The 25,753-nt window shown below is 57.2% G+C and overlaps 2 protein-coding genes across 3 annotated transcripts in view; one reads left to right on the top strand and one right to left on the bottom strand.

Annotated features, from left to right (window-relative positions):
* TANC2 (tetratricopeptide repeat, ankyrin repeat and coiled-coil containing 2) overlaps positions 1–20,968 on the top strand; it is a 120,529-nt gene extending 99,561 nt beyond the window's left edge. The window contains exons 21-29 of one of the 2 annotated variants that reach the window (XM_082070866.1): positions 2,266–2,399; positions 3,164–3,287; positions 7,200–7,375; positions 8,005–8,137; positions 8,681–8,710; positions 9,597–9,688; positions 11,091–11,237; positions 12,683–12,783; positions 14,040–20,968. In XM_082070866.1, the coding sequence (XP_081926992.1) occupies positions 2,266–2,399; positions 3,164–3,287; positions 7,200–7,375; positions 8,005–8,137; positions 8,681–8,710; positions 9,597–9,688; positions 11,091–11,237; positions 12,683–12,783; positions 14,040–15,981 (2,879 nt within the window). In that variant the 3' untranslated portion in view covers positions 15,982–20,968. The remainder of the gene's footprint in view (positions 1–2,265; positions 2,400–3,163; positions 3,288–7,199; positions 7,376–8,004; positions 8,138–8,680; positions 8,711–9,596; positions 9,689–11,090; positions 11,238–12,682; positions 12,784–14,039) is intronic. The other variant, XM_082070867.1, reaches the window with a different exon arrangement.
* Positions 20,969–21,495: 527 nt separating this feature from the next.
* Positions 21,496–23,552, bottom strand: CYB561 (cytochrome b561). The gene is made up of 5 exons (XM_082071118.1): positions 23,324–23,552; positions 23,034–23,132; positions 22,837–22,940; positions 22,608–22,765; positions 21,496–22,131 (listed from the first exon to the last, which is right to left on the bottom strand). The coding sequence occupies exons 1-5, from the start codon at positions 23,523–23,525 to the stop codon at positions 21,933–21,935; spliced, it is 762 nt and encodes a 253-aa protein (XP_081927244.1). The 5' UTR covers positions 23,526–23,552; the 3' UTR covers positions 21,496–21,932.
* Positions 23,553–25,753: the final 2,201 nt, after the last annotated feature.

Genomic DNA, 25,753 nt, shown 5'->3' with positions numbered 1-25,753 from the left:
GCCGTGGCTGCTCTGACGGCGCTCGCCGATGGGGACACGTCCACACCTGAAACTCAGCTCAGGTCTTGTTTGAACCGTGTTTTGAGAAGTGCAGCAGCTGCTTTATGGCGTTCGTGCCAGGACTTTGTTCTCGTGGCGCTACGTCCCGATGGAAAAGCTGCAGAGCGTGTTGCTGGTTTCAAGCGCAGGGTCCTGGTCGCTGCTCCTTGCTGGACTCGTCTCGTTCACACGGGAGCTCTCTGCCAGACAGTACAACTCCCAACAAAACCATTTCCATTGCTCTCGTCTCCTCTCATCGCCTTTCCTTGGCTTTTCCAGTCTCTTTCCACACGCAGGCTCAGCTGTACCTTGTGTTGTGGGGTTTTTTGGAGACCAATGGCTGTTGCAAGACACATCGGTGATGTCAGAAACAGCTTGCTAAGTCCATCTAGGGAGCACTAAAAGGCTTAAATAAGCAGGACTGAGCTCCTTGTGCCCCTCAGAGGTTTCTCCATTTCTGAGGACAGATGCTTAATTATCTGTGTGAAATACCAGACGAGCTCGGGCAGGTTTCTCTCGGCATCGGGCAGCAAATCCAGGTCCGGCCGCTCAGTAGCACCGAAGCTTTTGAGCTTCCCGTGAGCCGGAGCTGCAAAGGACGGGTCGGGCTGCGTACCCGCTCGCTCTGACCCCGGAGCGAACAGCAAGGACACGTCGGGCCGGGGGGAGAAGGGCCCCGCATGGGTCAGGCCATCCTGCCCAAAGAACGTTCCGTGGCGAACATCAAACCCCTCTGCGATGTACCGTCTGCCATTGTTGCGAACACCAGTCATTTTGACGTGGAACGTCTCAAATTAACCTGCAACGTTTCAAGTGCAGGCAGGTTCAGAAATAGAACCCCAAAGCCCCGCATACCGATCCCTCTGCCCTGCACATTACACACAGTCCTCCTTCTATATTTGTAGCTTACGTTTAAAACCCACATGGATCCGATTATAGATTTTGCAGTATGTTCTGCTCGTGGCAGCGAGCTGGTTTTCCTTTTAACTCTTGGTGTCTCAACCCCGAGAGGAGAAAACTCAACCACCCTGTGGAACAGAATCGAGCATTAATTAAATCCCCCGACGTTAGCAGCGCTGCAGTTGGAAACCCATCAACACCTCGTAATCAGCCGTCCCACAGAAATGTGCTTCGAAGGAGCGAACAGCTCCGTCAGCTGGAGTGGACGCCCACCTGCGGCGGCTCCCGCGAGGGGCGGCGGAGCCAGCGCAGCTCGGGGCTCGGAACGTTGGGGAGGGCGGAACCAAACCGTCTAAAATTAACACCACAGAGGAGTCAGGGGCAGGTCCTGTTCTCAGACTGAGTGTGTCTTTTCTAACCCAACCCTACTTCCCAATGAATAGAGCATGTTTTGTCAGGGGAGAGCTGGCAGGATTAGTTCTACCCACCTGTAATATTGTGAGCACCTGTAAAGAAGAGACAGTTCTGGTTTTGCACAAAGACCTTTGCTGGTGGGACCAGTCCTGCCCAGAATTGGCTTTTTTTTTGAGAACAGGTTGGCATATTCGTACCATTCCTGCTCTCCAATTGTTTCCCTGCTTTCAAAGATCTAAAGTGGGATATTAAAACTGCTCTGTCCGGTACCGCTGCTCCGTGCTGGCTCAGACAGAACAGCCACGAACGTCGCTGATCTGCAGTGGCTGGCAGTGACGCGGCAGCGGCCCCAGCTCGGTCCCTCTCACGGTCAGGATCATGGAGTGAGTCGAGGCTAAGGGCACAGAAGGTCTTGCTGAGCAGGCACTACCCGCAGGTCTGTGTTTTCCCCGGCCATCATCTTTGTGGCTTTGCCGTGGGGAAATGGTGAAGGTTTCACACGACAAGACCCTGCGTTTCTTTGCAGCGACACCTTGATCCTCGGTCACACGCACCTGTAGATCATTTGATGCTCATTGTGCTTCTCCTCCAGTTTCACCGCAGCTGAAAAGAATAAAAGCTGCTTGTCCCAATCAGCCTCTTTCCATATTGTTGTGAGGTGGACGAGGTGACCTGCGATGTAAACTAAAACAACGAGTAAGCGCTAGAGCTGCGCTGCTCCAACCCTTTCTTCACCATTGTGGGAAACGTTGGGCATTTTGGGTTCTGTTGCTTTGTTCCCCAGCAGCAGGATGGGATGGGATGGGATGAGATGAGATGATGAGATGAGATGATGAGATGAGATGGATGAGGAGCGCAGGCTCCGCGCGGAACGCAGCGCGCTCTCTCGCTGACGGTTCTCTCCCCCCGCAGCTCTGACGGCGGCGGCCGGGCGCGGGAAGCTGGAGGTGTGCCGGCTGCTGCTGGAGCAGGGGGCGGCCGTGGCGCAGCCCAACCGCCGCGGCGTCGTCCCGCTCTTCAGCGCCGTCAGACAGGGACACTGGCAGGTGAGCGGGGCCTCGTGCCACCGGGGTGGCCTGGGGAGCAGGGTCAGGTCATCCCTTCCATCTTGGAGAAATACGGGTAGAGAAGACAAACCCCAACGCTTCTCAGAGTGAGAAGATGCGGTCTTGGTGCTTCAGACACCCCGAGCTCCTGCTGGCTGCAGTATTATTTCACGTTTTGGGAAGCAAAGGGGATGATGCTCTGGACTTGAAAGGTGAAGGGGCTGGAGCACAAGTGTGATGGAGCGGCTGAGGGACCTGGGGGGTTCAGCTGGAGAACAGGAGCTGAGGGGAGACCTTCTGATCTCTGAACTGCCTGAAAGGAGCTTGGAGCCAGGGGGGGTCGGGCTCTGCTCCCCAGGAACAAGCGCCAGGAGCAGAGGAAACGGCCTCAAGTTGCGCCAGGGGAGGTTGAGGTTGGATGTGGGAACAATTTCTTCCCCAAAGGGCTGTGGGGCATTGAACAGGCTGCCCAGGGCAGTGCTGGAGTCACCATCCCTGGAGGGCTGGACAGACGGACATGAGGTTCTCAGGACACGGGGCAGGGACAGGGCTGGGGAACGGTTGGACTCCATGATCTTAAAGGTCTTTTCCAACCAAAACAATTCTATGATTTGGTGCCCTGGTCATGCAGCAGCAACCCCAGAGGGCACCGAGCCTTGGGGGGTGAGGTGTCAAGAGGTGGGGGCCGCTCTGCTCTCCCCTGGCTCTGGTTTCCTCCCGGCCGGGTCTCTCCGTACAACGTGTCCTGGCTTTGTGCGTTGCAGATCGTGGATCTGTTGCTGACGCACGGCGCTGACGTGAACATGGCGGACAAGCAGGGCCGCACGCCGCTGATGATGGCAGCGTCCGAGGGCCACCTGGGCACCGTGGACTTCCTGCTCGCACAAGGTGAGAGCGCAGGCTTGGGAGGGTGCTGGAGACCAGCAGGATCCCACCACACTGTCCCCTGTTTGTCGTGTCGGGGTGAGGACTCTGATCCCACTGCTGCGAGATGTTCTCAGCACTTCTTGGAGGACAAGACTAGAATAGTCGTAGATTTAATCTTGGCTAGCCATTTTATTGTCTGTGTTTAGTGCTCAGGCATTTTATTGTCTGTGTTTGGTGCTCACAGCCTCAAACCCACACATTTATGTCAGAAAATCAAACGCTTCCCAGGTGCTTTGAGCCCTGAGTCAAGGAAATGCCCTTGAACCACGCTCAGAGCTTTCCCCTTAGACCACAGTCAGCCAGCGCTGCGATTGAGCCGTGGACGTCGCTGTGGAACAGGCGGGTGAGACTCAACCATAGGCTGCAGTTTGGGACATTTTAACACTTCAGCGCTGGTATTGTTGCCCACGTTTTTGACGCCAACATCAGCCGGGGGGTGAGGCCTTGACACACGCCAAGTTTTGAGTGTGTTTGTTGCCAACCAAAGGGGATTGTTCTGAAGATACGCCGCTCGCCAGCCTTGCACTCGCTGATCCGCTTCGCTCGGTGCTCTCGGTGTCTGATAACTCTCCTTCCCTACTCAGTCCACACTTTGGTTTTACTCATTCCTGATGTACGTGTTTGAGGTGAGTCAGAGCAGCACGCTGCCCTCAGCCTGTGTGAACACCATTAGTGCTTATTGCTGTGCTTCTTTAGAGACCTTTTCTTGGACAAATAGCCAATGTTTGTTTGGGTAATTTTCAAATTTACTTTTGCTAGAAATAGTGTTTAATTCTTGTATTGTTATTGGCATTTTTATTTCAGGTCAGATCCCTCTCTGGGAAGGGGCATGTTCTTCGTGTCCTAAGTGGCTGTGTCTGAGCTCTCAGCCAAACGGGAGACACTTGAATATTTTACTGAGTAGCTGCAATAATATTCTTCACTGTAGAATTGCCAGGCTTGCAGGCCAAGGTTTCTCTCTGTCTGTCTGTCTGTCCCGAGCCGCAGGCCAGTGGGATCCGTGCTCCTCAGTGCCGTAACCTGCGCAGGGATGTGACAAAGGTCACTCCGAGGCACGAGTTTCTTATGAATTCATTCAGTTAATTATTTTCTGATGTCCTGGTTTTGGTTTTATTTCATTTACAAATTAACACTCTCTCTGTTTAAGTTGTGATGTGGCCCCTTTTGCAGCTTCACCGAATCTGTGTAAAAGGCTTAAAATAAGTGGTTGTTTGTGCCAGACTGAGCGCTGTGCGTGTGGGTTCGGTGGGGGTGCAGGCAGCTCGCCCGCCCCCGGCCGGGGGTCTCCAGGAGAACACGAGAAGCTCCCCCGGCCCCTTGGACACCGACAGCCCGAGAAGCCAAAATATGAAATTCTTTTTTGCTTTAAAAGGTCCTTTTTTTTTTCTAAATAGAATAATAAACTCCACTAAATATGCAATAACACATGGTCCTGAAAAGTCAGCTCAAGCCTGAGCAGAGCACAGTGATATATGGTGTGTTTTAATTAAAATGGCTTTAACAATCCTGTTCAATATTTCATTAAAATCAAAGTGTGTGACTCATAAGGCATAAGCATTAATTAGTGCGTTGCAAGGCACATCTCATTCGACTGTACTTGATTAACACAGTCAGCGTTTGTAAACACTTTTTATTAGCAGAGTTGCAGTCATCGATCAGTCTGAAATGAGATTTTTAGAGTTACGGCCGCTCTGGCTCCACACCCAGCAGGGGCGGACGGTGAGTTAAACCGTCCTGGTGGCAGCTCCGCCAGATCTGGTGCTCACAGGGATGGTGTCGCACAGAGCAGGATGATCCTCCGTGCTCACTCCGGTCGGGGAGAGCCTGAGTCCTGTTTTCCTGCAAAAACTCAGCCCCTGGGTGTTTTTCTGCCTTGGGGTGGATGTGCGCGGTGCTGCTGCTTCATCCTCCGTGCAGAAAGGACCCGACCGTCCTGGCCACTCCCTGCAGCTTTTTGATGCTCCAGTCGTCAGTTGTTTCTTCTCTTCTCCTGGCTCGTTGTTGCTCACCTGCTGGATGACGTATTCAGTCATCAACTCTTGCATTGAGCCAGTTAGTTTTTTAAGGAAGGAGCAAGCTGGGCTTACCCAGGCAGACCTGCCGCGGGGATCAGTTCCTTGAGGTCACCCTAAGCCACTTGCCCTCAAAACCATCAGTTCATTTCGTGTCCAACCGCCTTAATGCCAAGTCAGATCCCCGAAGGAGCCGGAGGTGCCGTCGGAGCCAGGTGAGGTTCTGGGACCCGCGGCGGCGCTGAGAGCTCAGCGCTTTGCAGGGGCCTCGTCCACCCACCTCGGAGCAGCGTTTGGGCGCTTCTGGAGAACCGTCTGCACGCTTAGACCTTCAGCTTGTGTCGCCGCGGTGACACCCTGGAGCCCGTCCATGTCACCCTGCGGCGCGGCGCGTCCCTGCCACCAGACTGCGGAGAATGGGAAGGCTGGGGGCTGATGTGGGTTTCCAGCTCTTCCTGTAGGAGCTTCGTTGCCAGCACTGCAAGAGTCAGAGGGAAAAACACAAGAGAAGGCTTTGAAAATTCAATTGCAAGCAAGTAGCTGGTACAAATAAGAAGGAATGAGATGAGGCTTTATCCTGAGTTGGCCTTGGTCGGGTGAGGATCATCTGGAGGGCGTTCACAGAGCTTCCGAAGGGCTCCTGGGGCCATGTGGGTGGCGCGGGGGGAGAGGAGAGCTTGGGAGTTTGGTGTCACCCTTCGCTTCCACCTTGGAGCTGCCCTGCAGCCAGGGTCCCACCGCGGCACGCCGGGCCGTCCTCCGTCACCTCCCTCGCTGCCGCTCGGTGCCGCGGTTCTGAGACGAGCAGCCGAGAGCTCCGGTGGAGACACCTGAACGTGGCTCGAGCGAACGTTGATGTGTTGTGCTGCCCCGCAAACACAAAGCTGTGCAAGCTCAAGGCCCGTCCGTTCGCCATCATTTGTGCGATATGTCCTAATATGTCCGGCTGGGAAATCCAAGAAATCCACGTTACTCCCTGGTTTGTTGAGTTTCTGGAGCCAGTGAAGATCTCACGCCGGTTGGTTTAGAGTTTACCTGCAGGAGGAAGATCCCGCAGGTCGCTGCGATTCCTGGGGGGAGCGGAGCCGGTCCGGCCTCTCCCACGAGCCGGAGAGACAAATCCGTGGCCACAGGAGTTGTTCTTCGTGCCACGACGAGGGGCGTTCGCTTAGTGCTGCTGTTTGGCTCTGGTGTGCGCAGCCATATGCCGAACGAAGCAGCCCTGGCCCGTTGGTATGGCAGCGCAATTTCTTCATCCAAGAAAATGTCAAGTCGCTCTCTCGTAGGCTTGCATTGGCACTGGTTTATCCCACAACGTCGTGTTTATATTGGGTAAAGTTCAGGAGGAACACTGCTGGAAATGGTGTCGATTTGGGTAAAGAGGAGGGGAGCCAAGAGGGGAAAATATGTGCTTGTTTAGAAGAGCTGAGCTGAATTGACTGAGTTCCCCTTGGTATGCCGTGACCTGCTGAGGCAGCAGAATGATCCTCATCTCTGACTCACACAGGCTGGATTGGTTTAATTTAAAACAAAAAAAGAAACAGTTAAAAAGCGAGATGGGTGTCTGGGTGAGGACGTCGGGTCCGCCCGCTGCTCGCAGGCTGTCGGCCAGGAGAGCCCGCGGAGCCGGGTGCCAAAGCGTTTACAGCCGGTGTGAGTGCGCTCGTTTGCCACAGCTCCTGCCCGGGCATTTGAAGTTGCTGTGGAGGGCGGGATTCATGGGGCAGAACTGTTAATAAAGTAACTAATAATTATGTACGTGGCTGTCTGAAAATAAGCTGTCAGCACTAAGCGGATGGTTTGTTGTGTCGTAGTGTTCAACAACAGGAGCTCCCGAGTGAACGGACGCTTGTTGTTTCAGGTGCCTCCATTTCCCTGATGGACAAGGAGGGTTTGACGGCCCTCAGCTGGGCTTGTCTGAAGGGCCATCTGTCCGTGGTGCGCTCCTTGGTGGAGAACGGCGCCGCGACCGACCACGCGGACAAGAACGGGCGCACCCCGCTGGACCTGGCGGCTTTTTACGGCGACGCCGAGGTGGTGAGTGGCCTGTGATGCACACACGAGGAAACTGGCAGTTGGTGTAGAGCCTTAAAATCCTAGAATCACAAAATGGTTTGGGTTGGAGGGACCTTCCCAGCCCCCCAGTGCCCCCCTGCCATGACAGGGACATCTGCACCAGCTCAGGGTGCTCAGAGCCCGTCCAGCCTGGCCTGGGGTGTCTCAGGGATGGTTCAGCCACCACCTCTCTGGGAACCTGGGCCAGGCTCTCACCACCCTCAGGGCAACAATTCCTTCCTCATGTCCAGCCTGAATCTCCCTCCTTTAGTTTCAAACCATCACCCATTTTCCTATCGCAACAGGCCCTGCTCAAAAGTCTGTCCCCATCTTTCTGCCCCTTTTAAGTCCTGGAAGGCCACAATAAGGTCTCCCCAGAGCTTCTCTTCTCCAGCTGGAACACCCCAAACAATAGTACAGTTCAGCTTGATGCAGTGACAAGTGTATAGACTCCCAGCCCTCTATACGTGCAGGAGCTTCCATAGAGGACAACACATGAGACTGCAGAACCCTCAGGCCCTCTAGAGCTGGTTTTAGCCCAACCTGCTGCTTGTTCATCACCCAGAGGTCTTGCCCAGGAGCAGAACTGACTGTCGGGCTTCTCCTTGCAGGTTCAGTTTCTGGTGGACCATGGAGCCATGATTGAGCACGTTGACTACAGCGGGATGCGCCCCCTGGACAGGGCGGTGGGCTGCCGCAACACCTCGGTCGTCGTCACCCTCCTGAAGAAAGGAGCCAAGATAGGTAGGGACAAGGGGACACCGCTGGGGGCTCGGTGCTCAGGCAGGACTTGGAGCCGTGGGGTTGGCTTCCCAAAAAACACCAGCGTAACACAGAGGCAGCCCCAGCTGCTTCGTACCCCGAACGCAGCCGGCGGGTCACGCCTGCCTTGTTCTCTTTAGTAAAACGGGGAATAGATATATATATATTTTCCTATTACTTAGCAAAGTTAATCAATAAACAACTGTTTCTTTGGCAAGGTCTTTCCTCTGGTAATGCTTTTTCTATCTTTACTAGTCTGAGTCGACAAAGCATACTCTGTCCATGCATTGCTGTGAGCTGCCGCATCCCCGCGCTCTGTGTACGCTCCCAGAGCTCAGTGTCACCCGCACCGCGCGCACAGCCGCTCACGTTACGTTTTCCCGTGGAGAGGGAGTTTGCTGGTGCATTGGCTTCTTCGCTGCCTGCCTCTCACAGCTGCTTTTTCCTTTCTTGTTTTTTTTCTCACCTTCATCCATTTTTTCCCCCCTCTCTCCTACAACTTTTTGTTTTCTCCTTTCTTTGAAGGTTGTCAGACGTTACCGAGTCGCCCACGAGGTATATCTCATTGCTGTCAGCATCAGCTTCGATCTGATAGCTTTGTCAGCCTTGCTTTTCCTGTTTGGTTCAGCCTGCATGCGTCCCCAACACCTCTAATCTTTTAATTTACCTCACCTTCAAATAATTTTTTTAATGACTGTTGCAGAGAATAACTTGAACTCAAAAACTAACCGCCTTCCCCCAAAATGTACTGAATCTACTGATAGAATATCGCTGACTTATTCTTCACCCACACTAATGAGTTGTCCCCAGATTTTTGCCACCCCTTCCCTCCCAGTATTAGACCTTGAGGTGACAGCTGGTTGTGCGCGGGGGTCCCCGTGTCCCCAGCCTGGAGCCGCCGGCACCAGCAGCGCTCGGACACGACCTTCGCTCTGCGGTATTGTCCACCCTCAGTGGATTTTCTACTCTAGTATTTCCCATCTCGTGAGGTTGGAAATCACAATCCCCTTCGACACCGAGCGCCTGCCGACAGTCGAATCGCACATTTGCACCTCTAGAGATGTTAATTTAGAAACACTTTTATGTAACCACTCCGATTTTTTCCTTTTGAACCCGTTTTATTCCTGGCCACGCTGTTTCCCCCAGGCCGGTTCCACAACCGGCACTGCCCTCTTGTGGAAACAGCTCCGTCATCTCCCAGCCATCGCGGCGGTGGTAATTAGGATTAGCCTTAATGACCGCAAAGGCACATGTGGATGACGTTAATTTAAGTGCGAGAGGAGTTGCCAGCTCAGTCGTTTGGAGCGCTCTGCCCTTCGACCGTGCCAAGTTGTTCTCTCCAGCAGAAATTCCCACCCCAGGATAATTTTTTCCACCCAGCTTCCTCCCACCCTCGCATCGGATTGAGTTCTTTACCCATCATGCATCCTGTACACTGCAGGTCCAGCCACATGGGCGATGGCCACCTCCAAGCCAGACATCATGATCATCCTCTTGAGCAAGCTGATGGAGGAGGGAGACATGTTCTATAAGGTGAGAAGAGTGGGGTTTGGGGGAACAAAATTGAACAGATGCAGCTTGCGGCAGAACTTTGTGTGAGGTTTTCTTGCTCCGTAATCCGCGGCAAGAAAAAGCTGCTGCTCACGGGCTCCTCGTGTCGCACAGTGCTTGGTTTTGGTTAGCGGGGTTGGGGAGGGGGATTGATTGCCCAAATCTGTAACGAAGCTGAAGCAAAGCCAGATCTCTCTGCATTCTGGATGGGAGCCAGCACTTCATTTCCTCTCTGAAAACACCAGAACCCAAGTGTTTTGCAGAGGTTTGGAGTGCTGGTGTCACCGCGTCAGCTCCGGCGACGTTGTCAGCGTTACAAGGCAGCGAGATGGTGTATCCCAGTATCCCAGAGCAGCTCGTGAAGAGGCTCTGCGGGGCACACAGGCTGTCGGGACACAGAGGGCTCTGCGTGTCCTTTAGCCCATGGCAGACGTTCCACCGTTAGACTTTGTCTTTTTTGCTCCATGTTTTATTTTAAGCCGGTCTTTAAAACCTGGAGATTTGCACACACGCACGAAACGTGCAAGTACAACAGTGATTCACTGCTAAGCTCCGAGGGTGAAGCAGAAAATATGCAAAGCTGGCGTTGTAACCAAAGTTATCTCCCAGAGATTGGTGAGAGCTGAGGAACCCGAGTCTAAACGGTGTTAAAGCTCAGCGCTGGCAGCTGCCGGATCTACGTCTGGGTCGCCGCGAGCTGCACGTGTCCCAGATCCCGCTTTGCCCTCTTTCTCTCACCCTGGCTGCCCTGGCCGCCCCCTCCAGGGGCAAATCAGCCCATCCCAGAAATAGGTGCCCAAATTAACAGAGGTGAGTCACCCTTTGAAGGTGACTGTTGCGTCCCAGTAACTATTAAAGGAACCCGGTTGATGAGTTTAGATGTAGACACCTAATTTTTAGACATTTGAAGGCCAGGGAGATGAATTGCAGCGTGTTGGTCCAATTTCAGAGCCACACCAGCACCATCATATTTATTTGCTGTTGCAGAGGCTTCTCCAAGGCCTGAGAATTCCACCCAAGTCCCACACTTCATATTCTTTATGCTCGCAGGTGCTTAATGAGCTTTGGGTGTGGGCTGTTCTCCAGAATTGGGTTCCTGATCACCCAGCTCAAAAGCCCATCCGTCCAGAGACCAGATGGAGTTGTATCGAGCTAACACAATTTCTTCTGTGGTTCCCACTCAACTTGCACAAGGCATCTCCATTTCCAGATTAAATGTTCCCTTGGTCCAATGTTCTGGCTTTCCTTTCTAGAAGAGGGCTAAGTGGTGAATACGAAATAGTGAACACTGTTCACCTTCACCACCCAGAGCGCTCCTGGCGCTGGTGAGTTCTCTGTGGTGACGTTACCCAAGCGTGTTTTGTGACACGTTCTCCTCTATTAGAAAGGTAAAGTGAAGGAGGCTGCCCAGCGCTACCAGTACGCTCTGAAAAAGTTCCCCAGGGAAGGCTTTGGAGAAGACCTGAAAACGTTCCGTGAGCTGAAGGTCTCGCTGCTGCTCAACCTCTCCCGATGTCGAAGGAAAATGAACGTAAGTGTCCCCACTCTTCGTGGCCTTAAGCTTTGTGTCCATACAGAGACGTGTCCATCCTGAGACGGCGATTTGACCTCTGGGATCTCCCCCCATGTAACCCGGTTGTCCTTCACAGAGCACTGACATTTTCTAATTCCAAAAGGAGTAATGATTTAATATGCATTTCTGATGATTAAAAATTCATTGCTATGTTTATAGCTTTTTGAATTTTTTATGACTCTTTTGGTGATGCTCCGAATTGGGGGCGGAGGCACTTTGCAGATTTCTGGGGCAGCGGTGGGGGAGGAGCCAGGAGATGTGCTCCTTGGAATAGTAATGAATCCAAACGAAGGAGCATATGCTCGGGGGGCCAGCGCTTCCCCAGGGCCGTGACTCATCCCCACACCCCCACACCCCCTCCTCCCGAGCTGCCACAGCCCTGTCGCTCTCCCGCAGCATCTCCGAGCGGCTCCTGCGGCGAGAACCAGCGGAGCGCCGCCTGCCCCTCGCGCTGCGTGCGGGGACGTTCACCTCTATAGAGCACAGGGAAACCTCCGCCCAGGCCAGGAGCCGGCGCGGATTGCGCGGGAGGGGGGGGGGGGTTTGGTGACAGCTGCGTTTCTGTGAGCTGTGAGGGTGACAGATGACAATCTTAATGCTGGTGAACAAACACAGCTTGTGGAAAAAGTGTGAACCTTCTCTTTTAAACAAGCCAACTTGTGGCTAAGCCTAAAGGACAAGATTTTCAGTTTACTGTTAACTGGGGAATCCCAGGTTTTGTGGTAGAAAATTCCAGGGTGTTTTAATTGCTCCTGCAAGTTTTTGCATCTGTAGATGAGGCGGCAGAAGGTCCCCACCTCTTGAGCGCACTCCTAGTTTAGTCTCCTAGACAATATCTCTTCAGTAGCTGCTCCTGGAGGGGCAGTGGCATGGGCGGCGCTGCTGGGAGACCTTTGCGACTCCTGTTCTTATCTCCCGAGGCATCGCGGTCCCTTCACGTGCAGTGTCGTTCAGCCCCTTCGCAGCACGTCAGGGTGTTGCGGGGTGGGAAGCGGAGGGCGTGGGAAAGGTTTCCCAGCACTTTCCACCGTGGAAAAAACCCTTGGTGAGGTTACATTCCAGCCTCCACAAGAGCAGATGTTTCCTCAAGACTGCGGGTTGCTGGGGAGGGATCGCCCGCACTTGTTGGGACACAATGGATGGACGGAGCCAGTGGCTCGCTGGTCTCCGTGAGTGTTGACAGCATCGGGCGTTACAAGAGGGCTTGGAGGCTTTGGACGTTCCGTCGTAGCTTCCTGGCTGTAAATTACATCAAATCCATGTGAAACATTCCAGTATTGTGCAGTTTTCTGAGTTTACATGCAAAAAAAGTCCATATTAAGCTTGCTTCCTTCCCCTAACTGTATATATTTTTATTTCTATATCTGTTCAATTACTTACCTGCACATCTGTTGTAATGACAGGATTTTGGAATGGCGGAGGAATTTGCTACTAAAGCCCTGGAGCTGAAACCGAAATCTTACGAAGCTTATTATGCAAGAGCAAGGGCCAAGCGCAGCAGCAGGTGAGGAGACAGAGCTGGGAAGGGCTTGTCTGTTCAGCTCACCAGCGCTGGCGTTCGCCAGGCCAGAGCTGTCCCCGTGGGACAGAAATGCCAAAGGAACATTAATTAATTGCTTCACAGACCTCTCAAATCCCCAAGCAACACCCCTCACTCATTTGCTAGTTTCTGGAGGAGCTGAATGCGGATGTTTCAAGAGCCTCATCTTAGTTGCAATTTGAACATCTCGCCACCCCAGGGCTGGGTATTCCTTTTAAAAATACACTTTAGTTTCAAGCACAGCTGGGACTTGAAGCAAAATATGACTCGTGGAAGCCCTGTGGCCTGTGTTACGCGGGAGGGCAGACTCGTTGGTCGCAGTGATCTCTTCTGGCCGTCAGATGGATGGGTCTGTCCCGCGTGTGTCTGCGAGGCAGACGCAGCTGATGAGCCGTGCGGGGGTGCCGGCCGGGGAGCTCCAGTGGAGCCTGGAGGATTCCCCTGGTAACCTCTCCAAAGGCTAAAAGATTCCGTTCAAAACCGATCCTAAATGAGCAGGAGGGCTCTGCGCTGGAGTCCTGCGCTCAGGGGTCGGGTGCGCTGTCATCTTGGGTTTAAATGACACCAAGATGACACAGCGGGCTCCTGGTGCCGCGCTGCCTGGTCCACCACGTCTTGGCGTGGGAGGTGAAGCCGTGACCTTCTGTTGTGCGGACGGGTCCTGCTGGCTGACCACGCTGACCCAGCGCCTTTCCTTCCATGGTTTTCCTCCCCATTGTTTCCAAAATACTCGTAAGGAAGCGTAAGGAGCGGGTTCCTTTGCAGATGGTATCAGCCTCCCCATGTACAAGCGTCCATTTCTGCCCAGGTCTCTCCAGCAGACGCCGTCACCGCTTTGGTGTTTCTGCTCTCGTTTCCCGGTCTGTGCCCAGCAGCAGCACCCTGAGCTCAGCACAAGCCGGGGAACAGGAGTTTTTCGGCCCTCCGCCTGGTTTCGAATGGCGAAACCTTAGGCCGGTGTTGGGAGGTACTGGGGACCTTTTCTCTGCAGTCATCCCCCCAAGGTGACAATCACGTTCAAACAGATGTCCCTGTAAATGACAGCCCCTGCCCCAAACCCCCCAAGGGAGGCACATAAGACAGAGTTTGAGAGATGCAGCAATCACAGACACCCCCCTCGGTAGCACAGACGAGCCGCTTAACCCTCGGGAGCCTCTGGGAGCGGCTCCGTTCTCATCCAGAGTAACTCCAGTTCTCGTTTCTGTCCCTTTGTCGAGCAGGCAGTTTTCCGCAGCCCTGGAGGACCTGAACGAGGCCATCAAGCTGTGTCCCAACAACCGGGAGATCCAGCGGCTGCTGCTGCGGGTGGAGGAGGAGTGCAGGCAGGTGCAGCCGCAGCCGCCGCCGCTCCCGCCGGAGCCCGAGCCCGAGGCCCAGCACGAAGAGCTCTATTCCGTGCAGGACATCTTCGAGGAGGAATACCTTGAGCAGGATGTAGAGAACATTTCCATTGGCTTGCAGACCGAGTCCAGGCCGAACCAAGGGCTGCCCATCATCCAGAGCCCGCCCCCGTCCCCAGCTCACAGGGACTCAGCCTATATTTCTGGCTCACCCCTTGGCTCTCATCAGGTCTTCGATTTCAGGTCCAACAGCTCCATGGGTTCGCCGACCAGACAAGGGTACCAGTCCACGTCTCCTGCTCTGTCTCCGACGCACCAAAACTCACATTACAGGCCCAGTCCTCCGCACACGTCCCCTGCTCACCAGGGCTCCTCTTACCGCTTCAGCCCGCCTCCCGTCGGAAGCCAAGGGAAGGAATATCAAAGCCCACCACCTTCCCCTCTTCGCAGAGCTCCTCAGTATCGCGCCAGCCCCCCAGCAGAAAGCATGAGCGTTTACAGGTCCCAGTCTGGTTCCCCGGTTCGTTATCAGCAAGAACCAAGCGGGGTCAGCCCGCTCCCCGGTAGACCGAAGTCTCCGTTGTCCAAGATGACGCAAAGGTCCTTCCAGATGCCGCAGCTCCCCGTGGCCGTGCCGCAGCAGGGCCTGAGGCTGCAGCCGGCCAAGGCGCAGATCGTGAGGAGCAACCAGCCCAGCTCGGCCGTCCATTCCAGCACCGTCATCCCCACCGGCGCCTACAGCCAGGTCGCCCACTCCATGGCCAGCAAGTACCAGTCGGCGTCAGGGGAAATGGGGGTCAGCCAGAGCAGGTTGGTCTACCAGGGCTCCATCGGCGGGATCGTAGGGGACAGCAGACCCGTGCAGCACGTTCAGGCCAGCCTGAGCGCCGGAGCCATCTGTCAGCACGGAGGGTTGGCTAAGGAAGACCTTCCGCAGAGACCGTCCTCGGCGTACAGGGGCGGGATGCGCTACAGCCAGACCCCTCAGATCGGGCGCAGCCAGTCCGCGTCCTACTACCCCGTGTGTCACTCCAAGCTTGACCTGGAGCGCTCTTCCCTCCCCGCCAGCCAGCTGGGCTCTCCAGACGTGTCCCATCTCATCAGAAGGCCCATCACGGTGAACCCCAGCGAAATCAAGCCTCACCCGCCGACTCCGAGGCCCCTGCTCCACTCTCAGAGCGTCGGCCTGCGCTTCTCTCCCTCCAGCAATAGCATCTCCTCCACCTCCAACCTGACCCCCAATTTCCGCCCTTCCGCTTCGATTCAGCAAATGGAGATTCCTCTCAAGCCGGCTTACGACAGAGCGTGCGATGAGCTTTCCCCGGTGTCCCCCACGCAGGGCGGTTACCCCAGCGAGCCGGCGCGTTCCCGGACCACGCCGTTCATGGGCATCATCGACAAAACGGCTCGGACTCAGCAGTACCCCCACCTCCATCAGCAGAACCGCACCTGGGCTGTGTCCTCAGTGGACTCTGTCATTAGTCCGACGTCTCCTGGCAGTCTCCCCCAGCCCGAATCATTTAGCCCACCTTCTTCAATCAGCAACATTGCCTTTTATAACAAAACCAACAATGCACAGAATGGCCATTTGCTAGAGGACGACTATTACAGCCCCCATGGGATGCTGGCCAACGGGTCCCGGGGAGACCTCCTGGAGAGAGTCACCCAAGCCTCCTCGTATCCCGACGTCAAGGTGGCGAGGACGCTGCCGGTGGCGCAGGCCTACCAGGACAACCTCTACAGGCAGCTCTCCAGGGACTCCAGGCAAGGGCAGACGTCCCCAATCAAACCAAAGAGACCATTTGTGGAGTCTAATGTGTAAAAGACGCTTGTTGGAGTGAGACCCCCATCATGTTTTCAGCACACACTTCCAAGCTTGATTTCCATGCATATTAGTATGATTATGATTATTTTGATTTCTCTTCGGTAGCTCCATGCCCGAGTTTCTCCGGCGCGTGGTGTGGTGGTCAGACAGCCGTGCACGTGCTCCAGCTTCCGCTCCCCAGCTGACCGTGAAGCCGACAGCAGCCAAACCAGTTTGTCTGCCCCATTCCAGCTGAGTTCCCAGTTGGGATAACTTAGCACGCGGTGCGGGGTGGTCCAGAAATATCCCCACGCAGCGGGAGGTAACCAGCTCTTTTTTTTGAGAGACAATCGCGTTTGATTTAAATTGCTTTCTTGTGTCTCGGTGAGTTTTTACTGGATTCTGATGGGAATTGGGAGCGGAGCAGGGGTCGCAGGAGCCTTTCCCAAGGCTGCACCCGCAGGTCCTTTGGCTTCTTGCCCCAAAGGAGCAAATAACCCGCAGTGAGCAAGGGCACGACGTGTTAATACCGAGTAGCTATGCACAAAACCCATCCCGCCTCATCTGCTTTGGAGCACTTGAATCCAAATTGGATTTCGTTGTTATTTACTCGCATCACTGGCCAGACGGGGTGGGGATCACTGGATGCTTTGCTGCTCTTTGGGCTCCCTGCCGTCCCCCCGCCGCCGCTTTGCTCCGGGGCGTTTCATGAGCATTGAGATTGAAGTTGGCCCTTTGTTTGTGTTTTAATGGAGGGAACTGGCCAGAGAGCTCTTGCTCTTGTTGGATTGCAGCAGCTTCTTTGCACCGTTAAGGCGGCTGCACCTCGCGCACAGCACCAGGTTGGCACCGGGTTGGCACTGGGACCCTTTACCATTTGCGCTTTATTTCGTGGGGTATTTCACTTGCAATGGGAAAAAAGATCAGACTTAGAAAATGGTGTTCAAGGAGGAAAATGGCGGGTTTTAGGGTGCTTTTTTTACAATGACGATGCGTAATGCGGGACGATGGTTCCCGAGACAGGAGGGTCCCCAGCGCCCCAGCCCTTCCCTGGGATCTGTGTCCGAAACCCTTGGCAAGCGGTGCCTGCCCCGGCCCCTGAAAGGCAGAGACCACATTGTGCTTTTAAGGACCTGTAGTTAAAAGAGAGTTATTTATAATTTATTTATGTGATCTATTTCAGGACGTTTTGGGGGGGGTGGTTTTTTTCTATGTTTTTTTAGACGGAGGTCACGTCACGACAGCCTGAAAAGCAGAGGACACTTCCACTTTTTTTTAGTAGGATTTTCAGTAATTTTTCGGTTATTCTCTGAGCTTTTTTTGGAGGGGTGTTACAGGTTCCTGTGTTACTGGGGGGTTTGTGATGGGCGTTCGGTGGATGATCTGGGGGCAGAACAACCACCCCGTGTCTTGTTCTAGAGCCCAGCACAGCGCTGCTGCGGCCGCCGAAGCTCACGCACAGCAGCTCTGGAGCCGCGTGGGGGAGCGGGACCTGCCGCTGTTTCCAAAGGGCTGAGCCAACAGTCAAGACGTCTCACCCCAATCGTGTGTCCGGCGCCACGTCGGGGCGCTGCGCCCGCTCCACCAGCGCAGGGCCTGGCCCGGAGCTCTTGGGCAAACCCCGGCTTCGGTGGGGCTTCATTTGGAACCTGTCTGGTGGTGGGCACGTCTCGTTGCTGCTCCGGTGCCTCGTTTGCTCAGGCTGGGCCGCGCGTACCTCGGGACGATGGTTTGTGTCTCATAGACACGTCGAGAGCGTTCGGGGCTTTTCTTGATGGAGTTTGGCGAGTTCTGGGGCTCTTTGGGGCTGTTTGGTGTTTGTCCGGGCAGTGTTTGCACTGAGCTTGGTGGTTTCGTTCTCGAGGTGCAGCCCAGTGCTCTTTGCTTATTACAGGGCTCTGGAAATGTTGGGGGCACTGGGGGCCCCTCGGTAGGACGGATCTCAGCTCCGTGCACCGTTTCTCTCCTCTCAAAGGGGGCGCGATGGCTTTTTTTCTTCCCCTCTTTTTTGAAGCAGCGTGTTCTGCGTTACGGGGAAGCACCGACTCCACGCGGCGCAGCCGCAGCCGCACGCGGGTCTGGAGCAGCAGCAGCGTCTTCGCTCCGCGTTTCCCATCCCCAGCTCCCCCGAGCGAGCGGCTCCCGGCCCCGAGCTGCTTAAAGAAAGGAGAAAGGAGCCAAACTCCAAGTCCAGCCCCATTTCCCGCGGCCATGAGCCGCTTCGCTGCGCTGAGATGCCAACGGGGCGCTCGTCCCGAAACCCCCCGTGTGTGGTTTTTGGGTTTGTGATGTTTTAATGGGAAGAAGCGGGCAGCTCACGCTTTCAGCACCGACACCAAGCCGAAAGGCCTGAACACCTGCAGGTTTTTTTCACGATACGACGTGTTCACATTATTTCACGGGATTCTTGCACTAATGGTTTTCCATCCGTTCTCTCTGTAAATGGTGCACTTTACTGTTTGGATTTGTTACTATGAGAAATACTGGATATTTAAGCGTGAGTAGTGTCTTCATTAGAAAATAGCAGAACAGCTCTTGTCTCTTAGTGTATTTTTCAAAAAGAAAAGAGAAAAGAAAGGAAGCAATGAATCATCACATTTATAGCACAAGAACTGACTCTTGTATATAAGCATCAGCAGATTGAGTAATTTTTAAATACAGAATCCTTTGCGGTGGTTTTAAAGCGCTTCCCCAGCAGTTGTGCGGCGGCCCTGGGGGCGAGGGGCGCCCCTCTCCCGGAAATCCCTGTGTCACACCCGTGTCTGGGCGCCGCGCTCGGATCCGCGTGGTCGGGGAGCAGCGCCGGCTCCGTGTCGCGCGTGGCTGCCGTGCCCGTGGCTCCGATCGCACCGTGTCCCGTCGCCTCTGTCACCCAGGTCTCCATCTGCCCAGCCCAGAGCCGCAGACACGGTGCTGTCTGTCCGTGCTGTGTATTTAATTACTCTTTAAGTAATGAAGATGCGGATGATGCTCGTGGCCGGTGCTCCGTCCCCTCCGCGCTGCAGCGGCCCCGCTCACCACCCCCTGTCTTGCAGGTTGGATTTTTCAGGTGCACCAAGTTCTCGATGATGTTGAGACCTCTGGGTTTGGCTCTGGGGGCGCGTTGGTGGGTGATGCTGAAGCCCAGCCCTGGATTTAGTTTAACTGACCTGCCCCCCGGACTGCGGGTGTTCACCACACACCCGAATCTCTGGCAGCTGCAGGTGAGGACCCGCCGGCTCCTGCTTTGTCCCCAGCCTGGGGGACGCTCACCCCGCCACGTCCCCACCGGTGGCTTTGCAAACAGCCGTCGGCGCTGAGCGCAGGGAGGGTCTGACCGGATGGATCCCGGGGATCCGTCTCCAAAGCGCCGCGCAGCCTGAGCCGCCCCCTCCGCGCGGCTGGTGGCGACGGCGCCGCCCGCGCCCGTCCCCCAGAACCCACGGCATCTGTCCATCTGTCTGTCTGTCTCCTGCCAGGCGTCTGCCCGCAGGTGGGTCCATCCACGCACTGAACTTTTTGGGTTTTGTTTGCTTGTTTGTTTTTCTTTAACCCGGCCATAACTAAACCCCCTTGGCAGCGTGAGCGTGTGTGCGTGCGACCAACACCCGAGCCATACTTGGATTAGGTCCGGAGCCGGGGAGGCCACTAAATTCGGAGCGGTTCAGTCCCCTCGTACAAAGGTTTCTGTGCATTCAGGGTTACCAGGAGAAGTTTAGCTCCAACCGAAGTGCCAGCTCCGCCTTATCTCGAGCAAAGCCGGCGTGCCTGCCCGTCCCCGCCCGCCGAGCCGGGCCTGGCCGAGCTGGCCTGAGCTCCGGGGGGTTGGACTCGGCTTTTGGGAGTTGCCGAGAACGGCGCCGGGATGGACGGTGTCACCCGAGGGCTCGGGACGAGGCGCCGCTGGGAGCCCTGCGGATCAACGCCGGCGGCTCCGCGTCTGCTGGGGCGCGTTGGACACAAAGCACAATGGTCCAAAGCTGAAATCCGCGTGGTGTTTTTCCCTCAGATTTGTGTGAATAATTGCTGGATTTTCATTCAATCAAACTCTTTTTTCTAATACAAACCACTAAGGGCTCAATTCTTTAGCAAGATGCGTTCGTGTCCAACTCCTGACTGTACAGCTGGATCTCACTGCAACCGTTAGAGACCTACCCGAGAGAAACCGCGGCTGGCGCGACTGTCACCGGGGAGCAGCGGACACCGCACCCCGCCGGATCCTCTCCCGCTTTCTGCTGTCACGGCACCGGGGAGTCGGCAGCCGCGTCCCGGCTGATGGGATCGCATCCTGTAGCCGCCAAAACCAGAGGGGCTGCTTTACCGAAAGACTTTGTCCCTTCTGGGTGATGCTGTCGGGGCTGCGGGTCGGGTGGTGCTGGTGGGGGAGCTGGGGGTCACTTCTGCCTCGCTGTGCACTGATCACCGGACACCCGAGCAGCACCGTGTGCTCCGTGCGGTTCATCCTGTTGCTCCGGCGCTCACCCCGCGGCTCGCGTGGACTCTGCCGCTGCTGCCGCTGCTTTCCCGTCGCGTTCCGCGTCCGTCTCCTCCCGTCTCCGCATCCCAGAGGACCCGAGGGCGGTGCGAACAGGTGCAGTAACACACCCCTCGCGCTTTGTGCGATTCCCTGGTTGCCATCCTCCGAGACACTTGCTGGGAAGATCTTTAAGACACTTAAATTTTCCTTTAGCTTTTCTATAACTCCGATGTAAAGGACTTTCTCTGTACAGTATATTATTCAATGCATGTTCTGTTCTCTCTACTGATATATGGAACACCACACAGTCGTGATGCCGCGCAGCGGGGGGAGCAGCCCCTGCCGCTATAAGGAAAGAAGAAAACATATTTTTCCTTTGCTGTATTTGCTTGAGCAGAGTTTTCTTGTCTGTACATGTGAGCTGTGAGATAGATGTGAAAAGTTCAAAAGAATGCATTCCCCCCACCCCTCCAATGTATACAGATTGTAATCTGTACAATGAAAACTGTATGTATGAAAAAATGTACTTATTTATAAATGGTTAACACTTGGAAAGGGCGTCTGGCCTCGTGTTCTTCCCACATCCCCAAAGCAAAGGGGCAGGAGTGAAATGGGGGGAGCAGGATCAGGCTGTTTTGCGGATGAAATGGTGCAAAGCGCCGCTGCAGCTCCCAAGAGCCGGAGCGTGTTGGCTGCGTCCCTGCCCGGCCCTGGGCGCAGGACATGGGGCTTGTGGTGAGAAAACCAGCAAGATTGGGCAAACAAACCCAGTTTGGGCTGGAGCCTTTGCTGGGAGCTGCGCTTGCTCTGCAGCGCGGACACCCGGAGCTTCAGCCGGGCCGTGAGGAGGAGGGGAAGAGCTGCTCGTGGCAGCAGGTCCCCCAAACCTCCACAGCGCATCCGGGGACCCTGGAGCTGTCCCTGGCGCAGCCCCAGGTGCTCAGCACGGGGCCCAGAGGGGACGGTCCCAGCCCAGCCCCCCCCCGTCCCCGGTCCCAGCTGCCCCCGTGCGTGGGAGCTCGGGGGTGCCCCAAAACCATGAGCTGGGGGAGCCGAGACAGGACGGGGCTGGTTGCAAACATTTATTAGGTTGGGAGCAATGGCCGAGCAGACAACACATTGGGACACAACATCGTGCACACAGAGACACTGAACCTGCACAGACACCAGGTCGCTCCCTTTGGGGGAGCAGCCCCCACACTCTGGGCTTTGGCCACTTGCAGAGGGGAACTCTGGGCTCCCACCCCCCGGTCCTGTGGAGGAGCCCCGTCCTTTGTCCCCCGGTGCCGCTGGGGCTGCGGCTCCGCTGTCCCCACGGGGCTGGGACAGGCGCGGGGGCACCGGGGGCAGAGCTGAGGAGGATGAAGGCCGAGCGCGGCTGAACCCACAGGCAGTGTTACACCAACAAGCGCGTCCTTCCCCAGCTGTCCTTGTCACCCTGGGCCGGGCAGAGCCCCAGGACACCAGGGACGCCCCACAGACACCGTCTGGTGGGGACAGGGAGCTGGGGACATCACTGGCCACCACCCCCAGGGCTCTCGCCTTCCGTCAGCGTCTTGAAGTCCATGGACAGGGCCATCTCCTCGGCCAGCGGCGGGCGCCTCCAGTCGTCCCGTGTCAGCACGTAGGCCACCACCAGCCCGAAGGCCACCAGCAGCACCCCCAACGTGTTGGCCAAGACGCCCTCGGGCACAAAGTGGCTGTAGGAGTCCCTGTGGGGACGGGGGGGATGCTCAAGCCTCGGGGTGCGGGTGCCCTGTCCCTCACCCTGGGAACGTCCCATTCCCCTAAATCAGAGGAAGAGGAGGGTGACCAGGTGGTGGTGACAGCAAACTGAGGGCCCTGCCAGATGTGCTCCCCCAGCCAAGGAGAGGTGGCGGCTGGGGGCACCCCAATGTGCATCTGGGGCCACCACTGCATCCCCCAGTTGTGAGGGGGACATGAGCATCCTGGGGGGGCTCTGAAAACACCTGAAACATGCCTCCCCTCCCCAAAGACAAACTGCTGCAGATCCAGCCCTCACTAAACAGCACCTGCGCAGTGACTCAGCAGCAGCAGCAGCAAAGGCCCCAGGGGGAGATTTAGTAGCCACGGAGCCAGCGCGGGGGCCAGACTCTGCCCCATGGGACTGGAACAGCCCTTTGCTGGGGGTCGGGGAGGCTGGGGGGGGCTCAGCTCAGTCACCCACTTGATGTTGAAGAGGAGCGTCTCGGTGATGCCCAGCAGGCAGGCGGCGATGGAGAGGGCGAAGAGGGCGATGCCGAAGAAGACGTGCTGGGGTTTGTACCGGCTGCGCAGCGAGAAGGACGCCCGGGGGAGCAGGAAGAAACCGCAGCCCAGGAGCCACTGTGGGGGGCCACAGGGATGTCTCGAGGTGCTGGGGGTCCCACTCTCCCCAGGGGGTCCCCAGCCCTCACCTGCAGGAGGTAGAGCACGAAGGCGGCCATCCCGCACCAGCTGTGCAGGCTGTACATGTCGGGGATGCTCTTGGTGCGGTGGGACTCGAAGACGGCGACGATGCCTGCGGAGAGGAGCCCGTCAGCACCGGGGACACGTCCAGCCCCGTGTCACCACCGGGGACACATCCAGCCCCGTGTCCCCGGTCCCAGCTCACCGATGAGGGCGATGAGCAGCGCCAGCCCGTGGAGCAGGGCGTGCAGAGCCTTGGTGGAGCGCTTGGCTTCGTGCCTGAACACCCGGTAAACCAGGAGAGCTGCCAGAGAGGGGGCAGATGAGCACCCATGGGGGTACCCCAGCTCCCCCACATGGGTGGGAGGTGACTGGAGCATCTTCTCCGTCTCATTTGTCACCATTTTTGTCCCCGTTACTCCCTGCCTGGCTGCAGCACCGGGGGCTTTGAAGGCTGCAGCCGAGGCAGGACGCTCGTCCCACGGCCCCGCTCACCGTCACCTTGGAGGAAAACCATGCCCAGCACCATGCAGAGGGGGTGCACGTTGAACTGGAGGGGGCTGTGCCAGGCCACGCCGCCCCGGTAGCGGCCCAGCCAGGCGCCCGTGGTGGCCAAGAGCGTCAGGCCCAGCAGCTGCGACACGGCCACGTAGGCCGAGAGCCCCGCGGGGCTGGCGGGCGGCGGAGCCCCGTCCATGCCGGCCTGTGGGGACAGAGAGGAGGGGGCGGCGGAGCCGCGGGGGGCCCCGTGTGGCAGGGGGGGTCCGGGGTCCCTTGGCGGGGTCCCGGTGCCGCTGCTCCGCCCTCACCTGCCACGGAGCCGGATGCTTCCTGGTGCTGCCGGGGCCACCGCGTCACCCGCACCGGAGGTGGCTCCCGGCACGCCCGGCCCCGCGCTCCTGTCCCTGCCCGCCTGCCTGCGCTGGCCTAACCCTGCCTGCGCTGGCCTAACCCTGCCTGCTGCAGCCCCACAGCCACGCCACCAACATCCCTCCGTCCCTGCCCTCCCATCCCCATCCTTCCACCCCTCCATCCCTGTCCCTCTGTCCACAACCCTCCCACTCCATCCCTGTCCCTCCATCCCCATCCCCTGTCCCACCCTCATTCCCTCCCCAGCTCACCCACCCCCCAATCCCCACAACAACCCCCCAAACTAGAGGACAAGAGAGGCTGCTCAGGAACCTCCCCTAACAAAAGTGATGGCCCTGGGGACACAGGGCGAGCAAATCCCCACGCTATGGGGGTCAGATACGCTGTGTCACCCATCTGTGATGCAGCCACACTGGAGAGCTGCCCCACGGTCCCCACAACCCACCTGTGCCCGTGTCGCGCTTTGTCCTGGGTTACTCCCCGAGACTCCTCGCCGGACCAGGGCTCAGAGCTGCCTCGGCCACCTCTCCTGCCTCCCTGTCAGGTACCCGGTACCAGCGTCCCACCGCTGCTCCAGCCCCAGCGCGGCTGCCTCTGGGGAGGAGCAGACGGACCCACGGTGCTGCCAGGGCTGGGGAGGGACAAGGCGGGAGAAGGTGCATTAAGACCACGCACACACTTTATTCCCAGCCACCTTTATTGGATCAGCTGGATAAGTGGGTTAAGGGAATTGGTTTATCCCATTAGGTTGGACTGCAAAGGCCACCTGCCCGCGCCAGCCTCGCCGCCCGGGGCCATGGGATGCTCTGCGGGGACAGGGATGGGGACCAGGCAAGGGGGGAGTTGCAGACAGAGGTACAGTCTCCTCCCTGCATCACAACAGCCCCCCCAAACCCTCACCACTGCCACTGGGGGGCCCAGATGGGTGCCCACCCATCCCCATCCCATCCCCTGCATCCTCCCACCAGAGGCAGACGCCTGGACTTGCTGGTACCACCACAAGGGGCCAACCTGGTTCCCAGCCGCACTGGGGATGGAGGGGCAGGGATCAAACCCCCGACCACGGGAACTGGTGCCTGTTGGAACCGGGCTCTGCAATTTTCCCATTAGCCCTAAAACTGGCCCGTCCGCAGCTGCGGGTCCCCCCCGCGCAGCCCCCCGCCCTCCAGCCCTACCTGCGGTGCTGCGCCGCGCCGGCCCGGCGGTGACAGCGCTGAGCAGGGAGGGGACAGGGCCACCGTTGGCAAGGCAACCGAGCGATGGCAAAGCGGGGGGGCTGCACCCCCAGCACCGCTGCAGGCGGAGGGAGCCACTGCAGGCAGGGGAGGGGGAAAGGGGGCTGCAAACCTGGGGGGACATCCCCACAGAGAGGGGGGTCTGTGTGTGGTGGGGACGGTCCCCAAGGGGGTGAGTCCCTGGCAGTGTGTGTGACCCCCCAGCTATGCCAGACCACACACCTTGCAACATCCCAGATCAGGACAGGACCCACCCCCCCGCCCCGTCCCCACAACCCCACCCTCACTGCATCAAGCCCTGGGCTCTCTCACGTGTTTTAATGTTAATTTGGGCGGTGCTAACGAGGGCCCTCTGCTATCTGCCTTAATTGTGTCCCGCTAATTCCCTGCAGCTGTGTGATCTGCCTGACCTGGGTCCTGCTAATTGCCTGCAGCACTGGGGGGGTGTGTTGTGCCACCACCTGCCCCACCCGCCGCGGGGGCCCCTCCAGCACCGCCGGCCGCATCCTGCACCCCTTTGTGAGATGGTTCCGAGGGAGAAGAGCCCGGAGGGGGAGATGGGGTGATGGGGAGAGATAAGGGGTCCCCTCAAGGGGTTCCGTCCCGGCTCCTCCTGTGGGTGCGATGCTGCGCACCGGGGCGAGCGGCACCCCCGGACCGCCCCCCCCGCCATCCGCCGTGTGTGAGTCTGTGTCCGTGTGTCTGTGTCCGTGTGTCGGGGTGTGCGCTGCTGTCTCCGGTGCCACTAGGTGTCACCAGGAACCCGCGCTGCCCAGCCCCCGGGGGTGCGACCTGGAGCATCCGCGGCTCCGGGTCACCC

Source organism: Streptopelia decaocto (assembly GCF_964273445.1).
Source record: "Streptopelia decaocto genome assembly, chromosome: 22".
NCBI classification, from domain to species: domain Eukaryota; kingdom Metazoa; phylum Chordata; class Aves; order Columbiformes; family Columbidae; genus Streptopelia; species Streptopelia decaocto.
The sequence above is the reverse complement of the archived record's forward strand: the minus strand, read 5'-3'. Positions and strand labels throughout refer to the sequence as shown.

Coding starts and splice junctions, on each gene's coding strand:
- CYB561 (XM_082071118.1), bottom strand. CDS start 23,525: ATGGACGGGGCTCCGCCGCCCGCCAGCCCCGCGGGGCTCTCGGCCTAC. Junction 22,941..23,033: donor GCTGCTCATCGCCCTCATCG/GTGAGCTGGGAC, acceptor TCCTCTCCGCAG/GCATCGTCGCCGTCTTCGAG. Junction 22,766..22,836: donor TCGTGCTCTACCTCCTGCAG/GTGAGGGCTGGG, acceptor GGCCCCCCACAG/TGGCTCCTGGGCTGCGGTTT.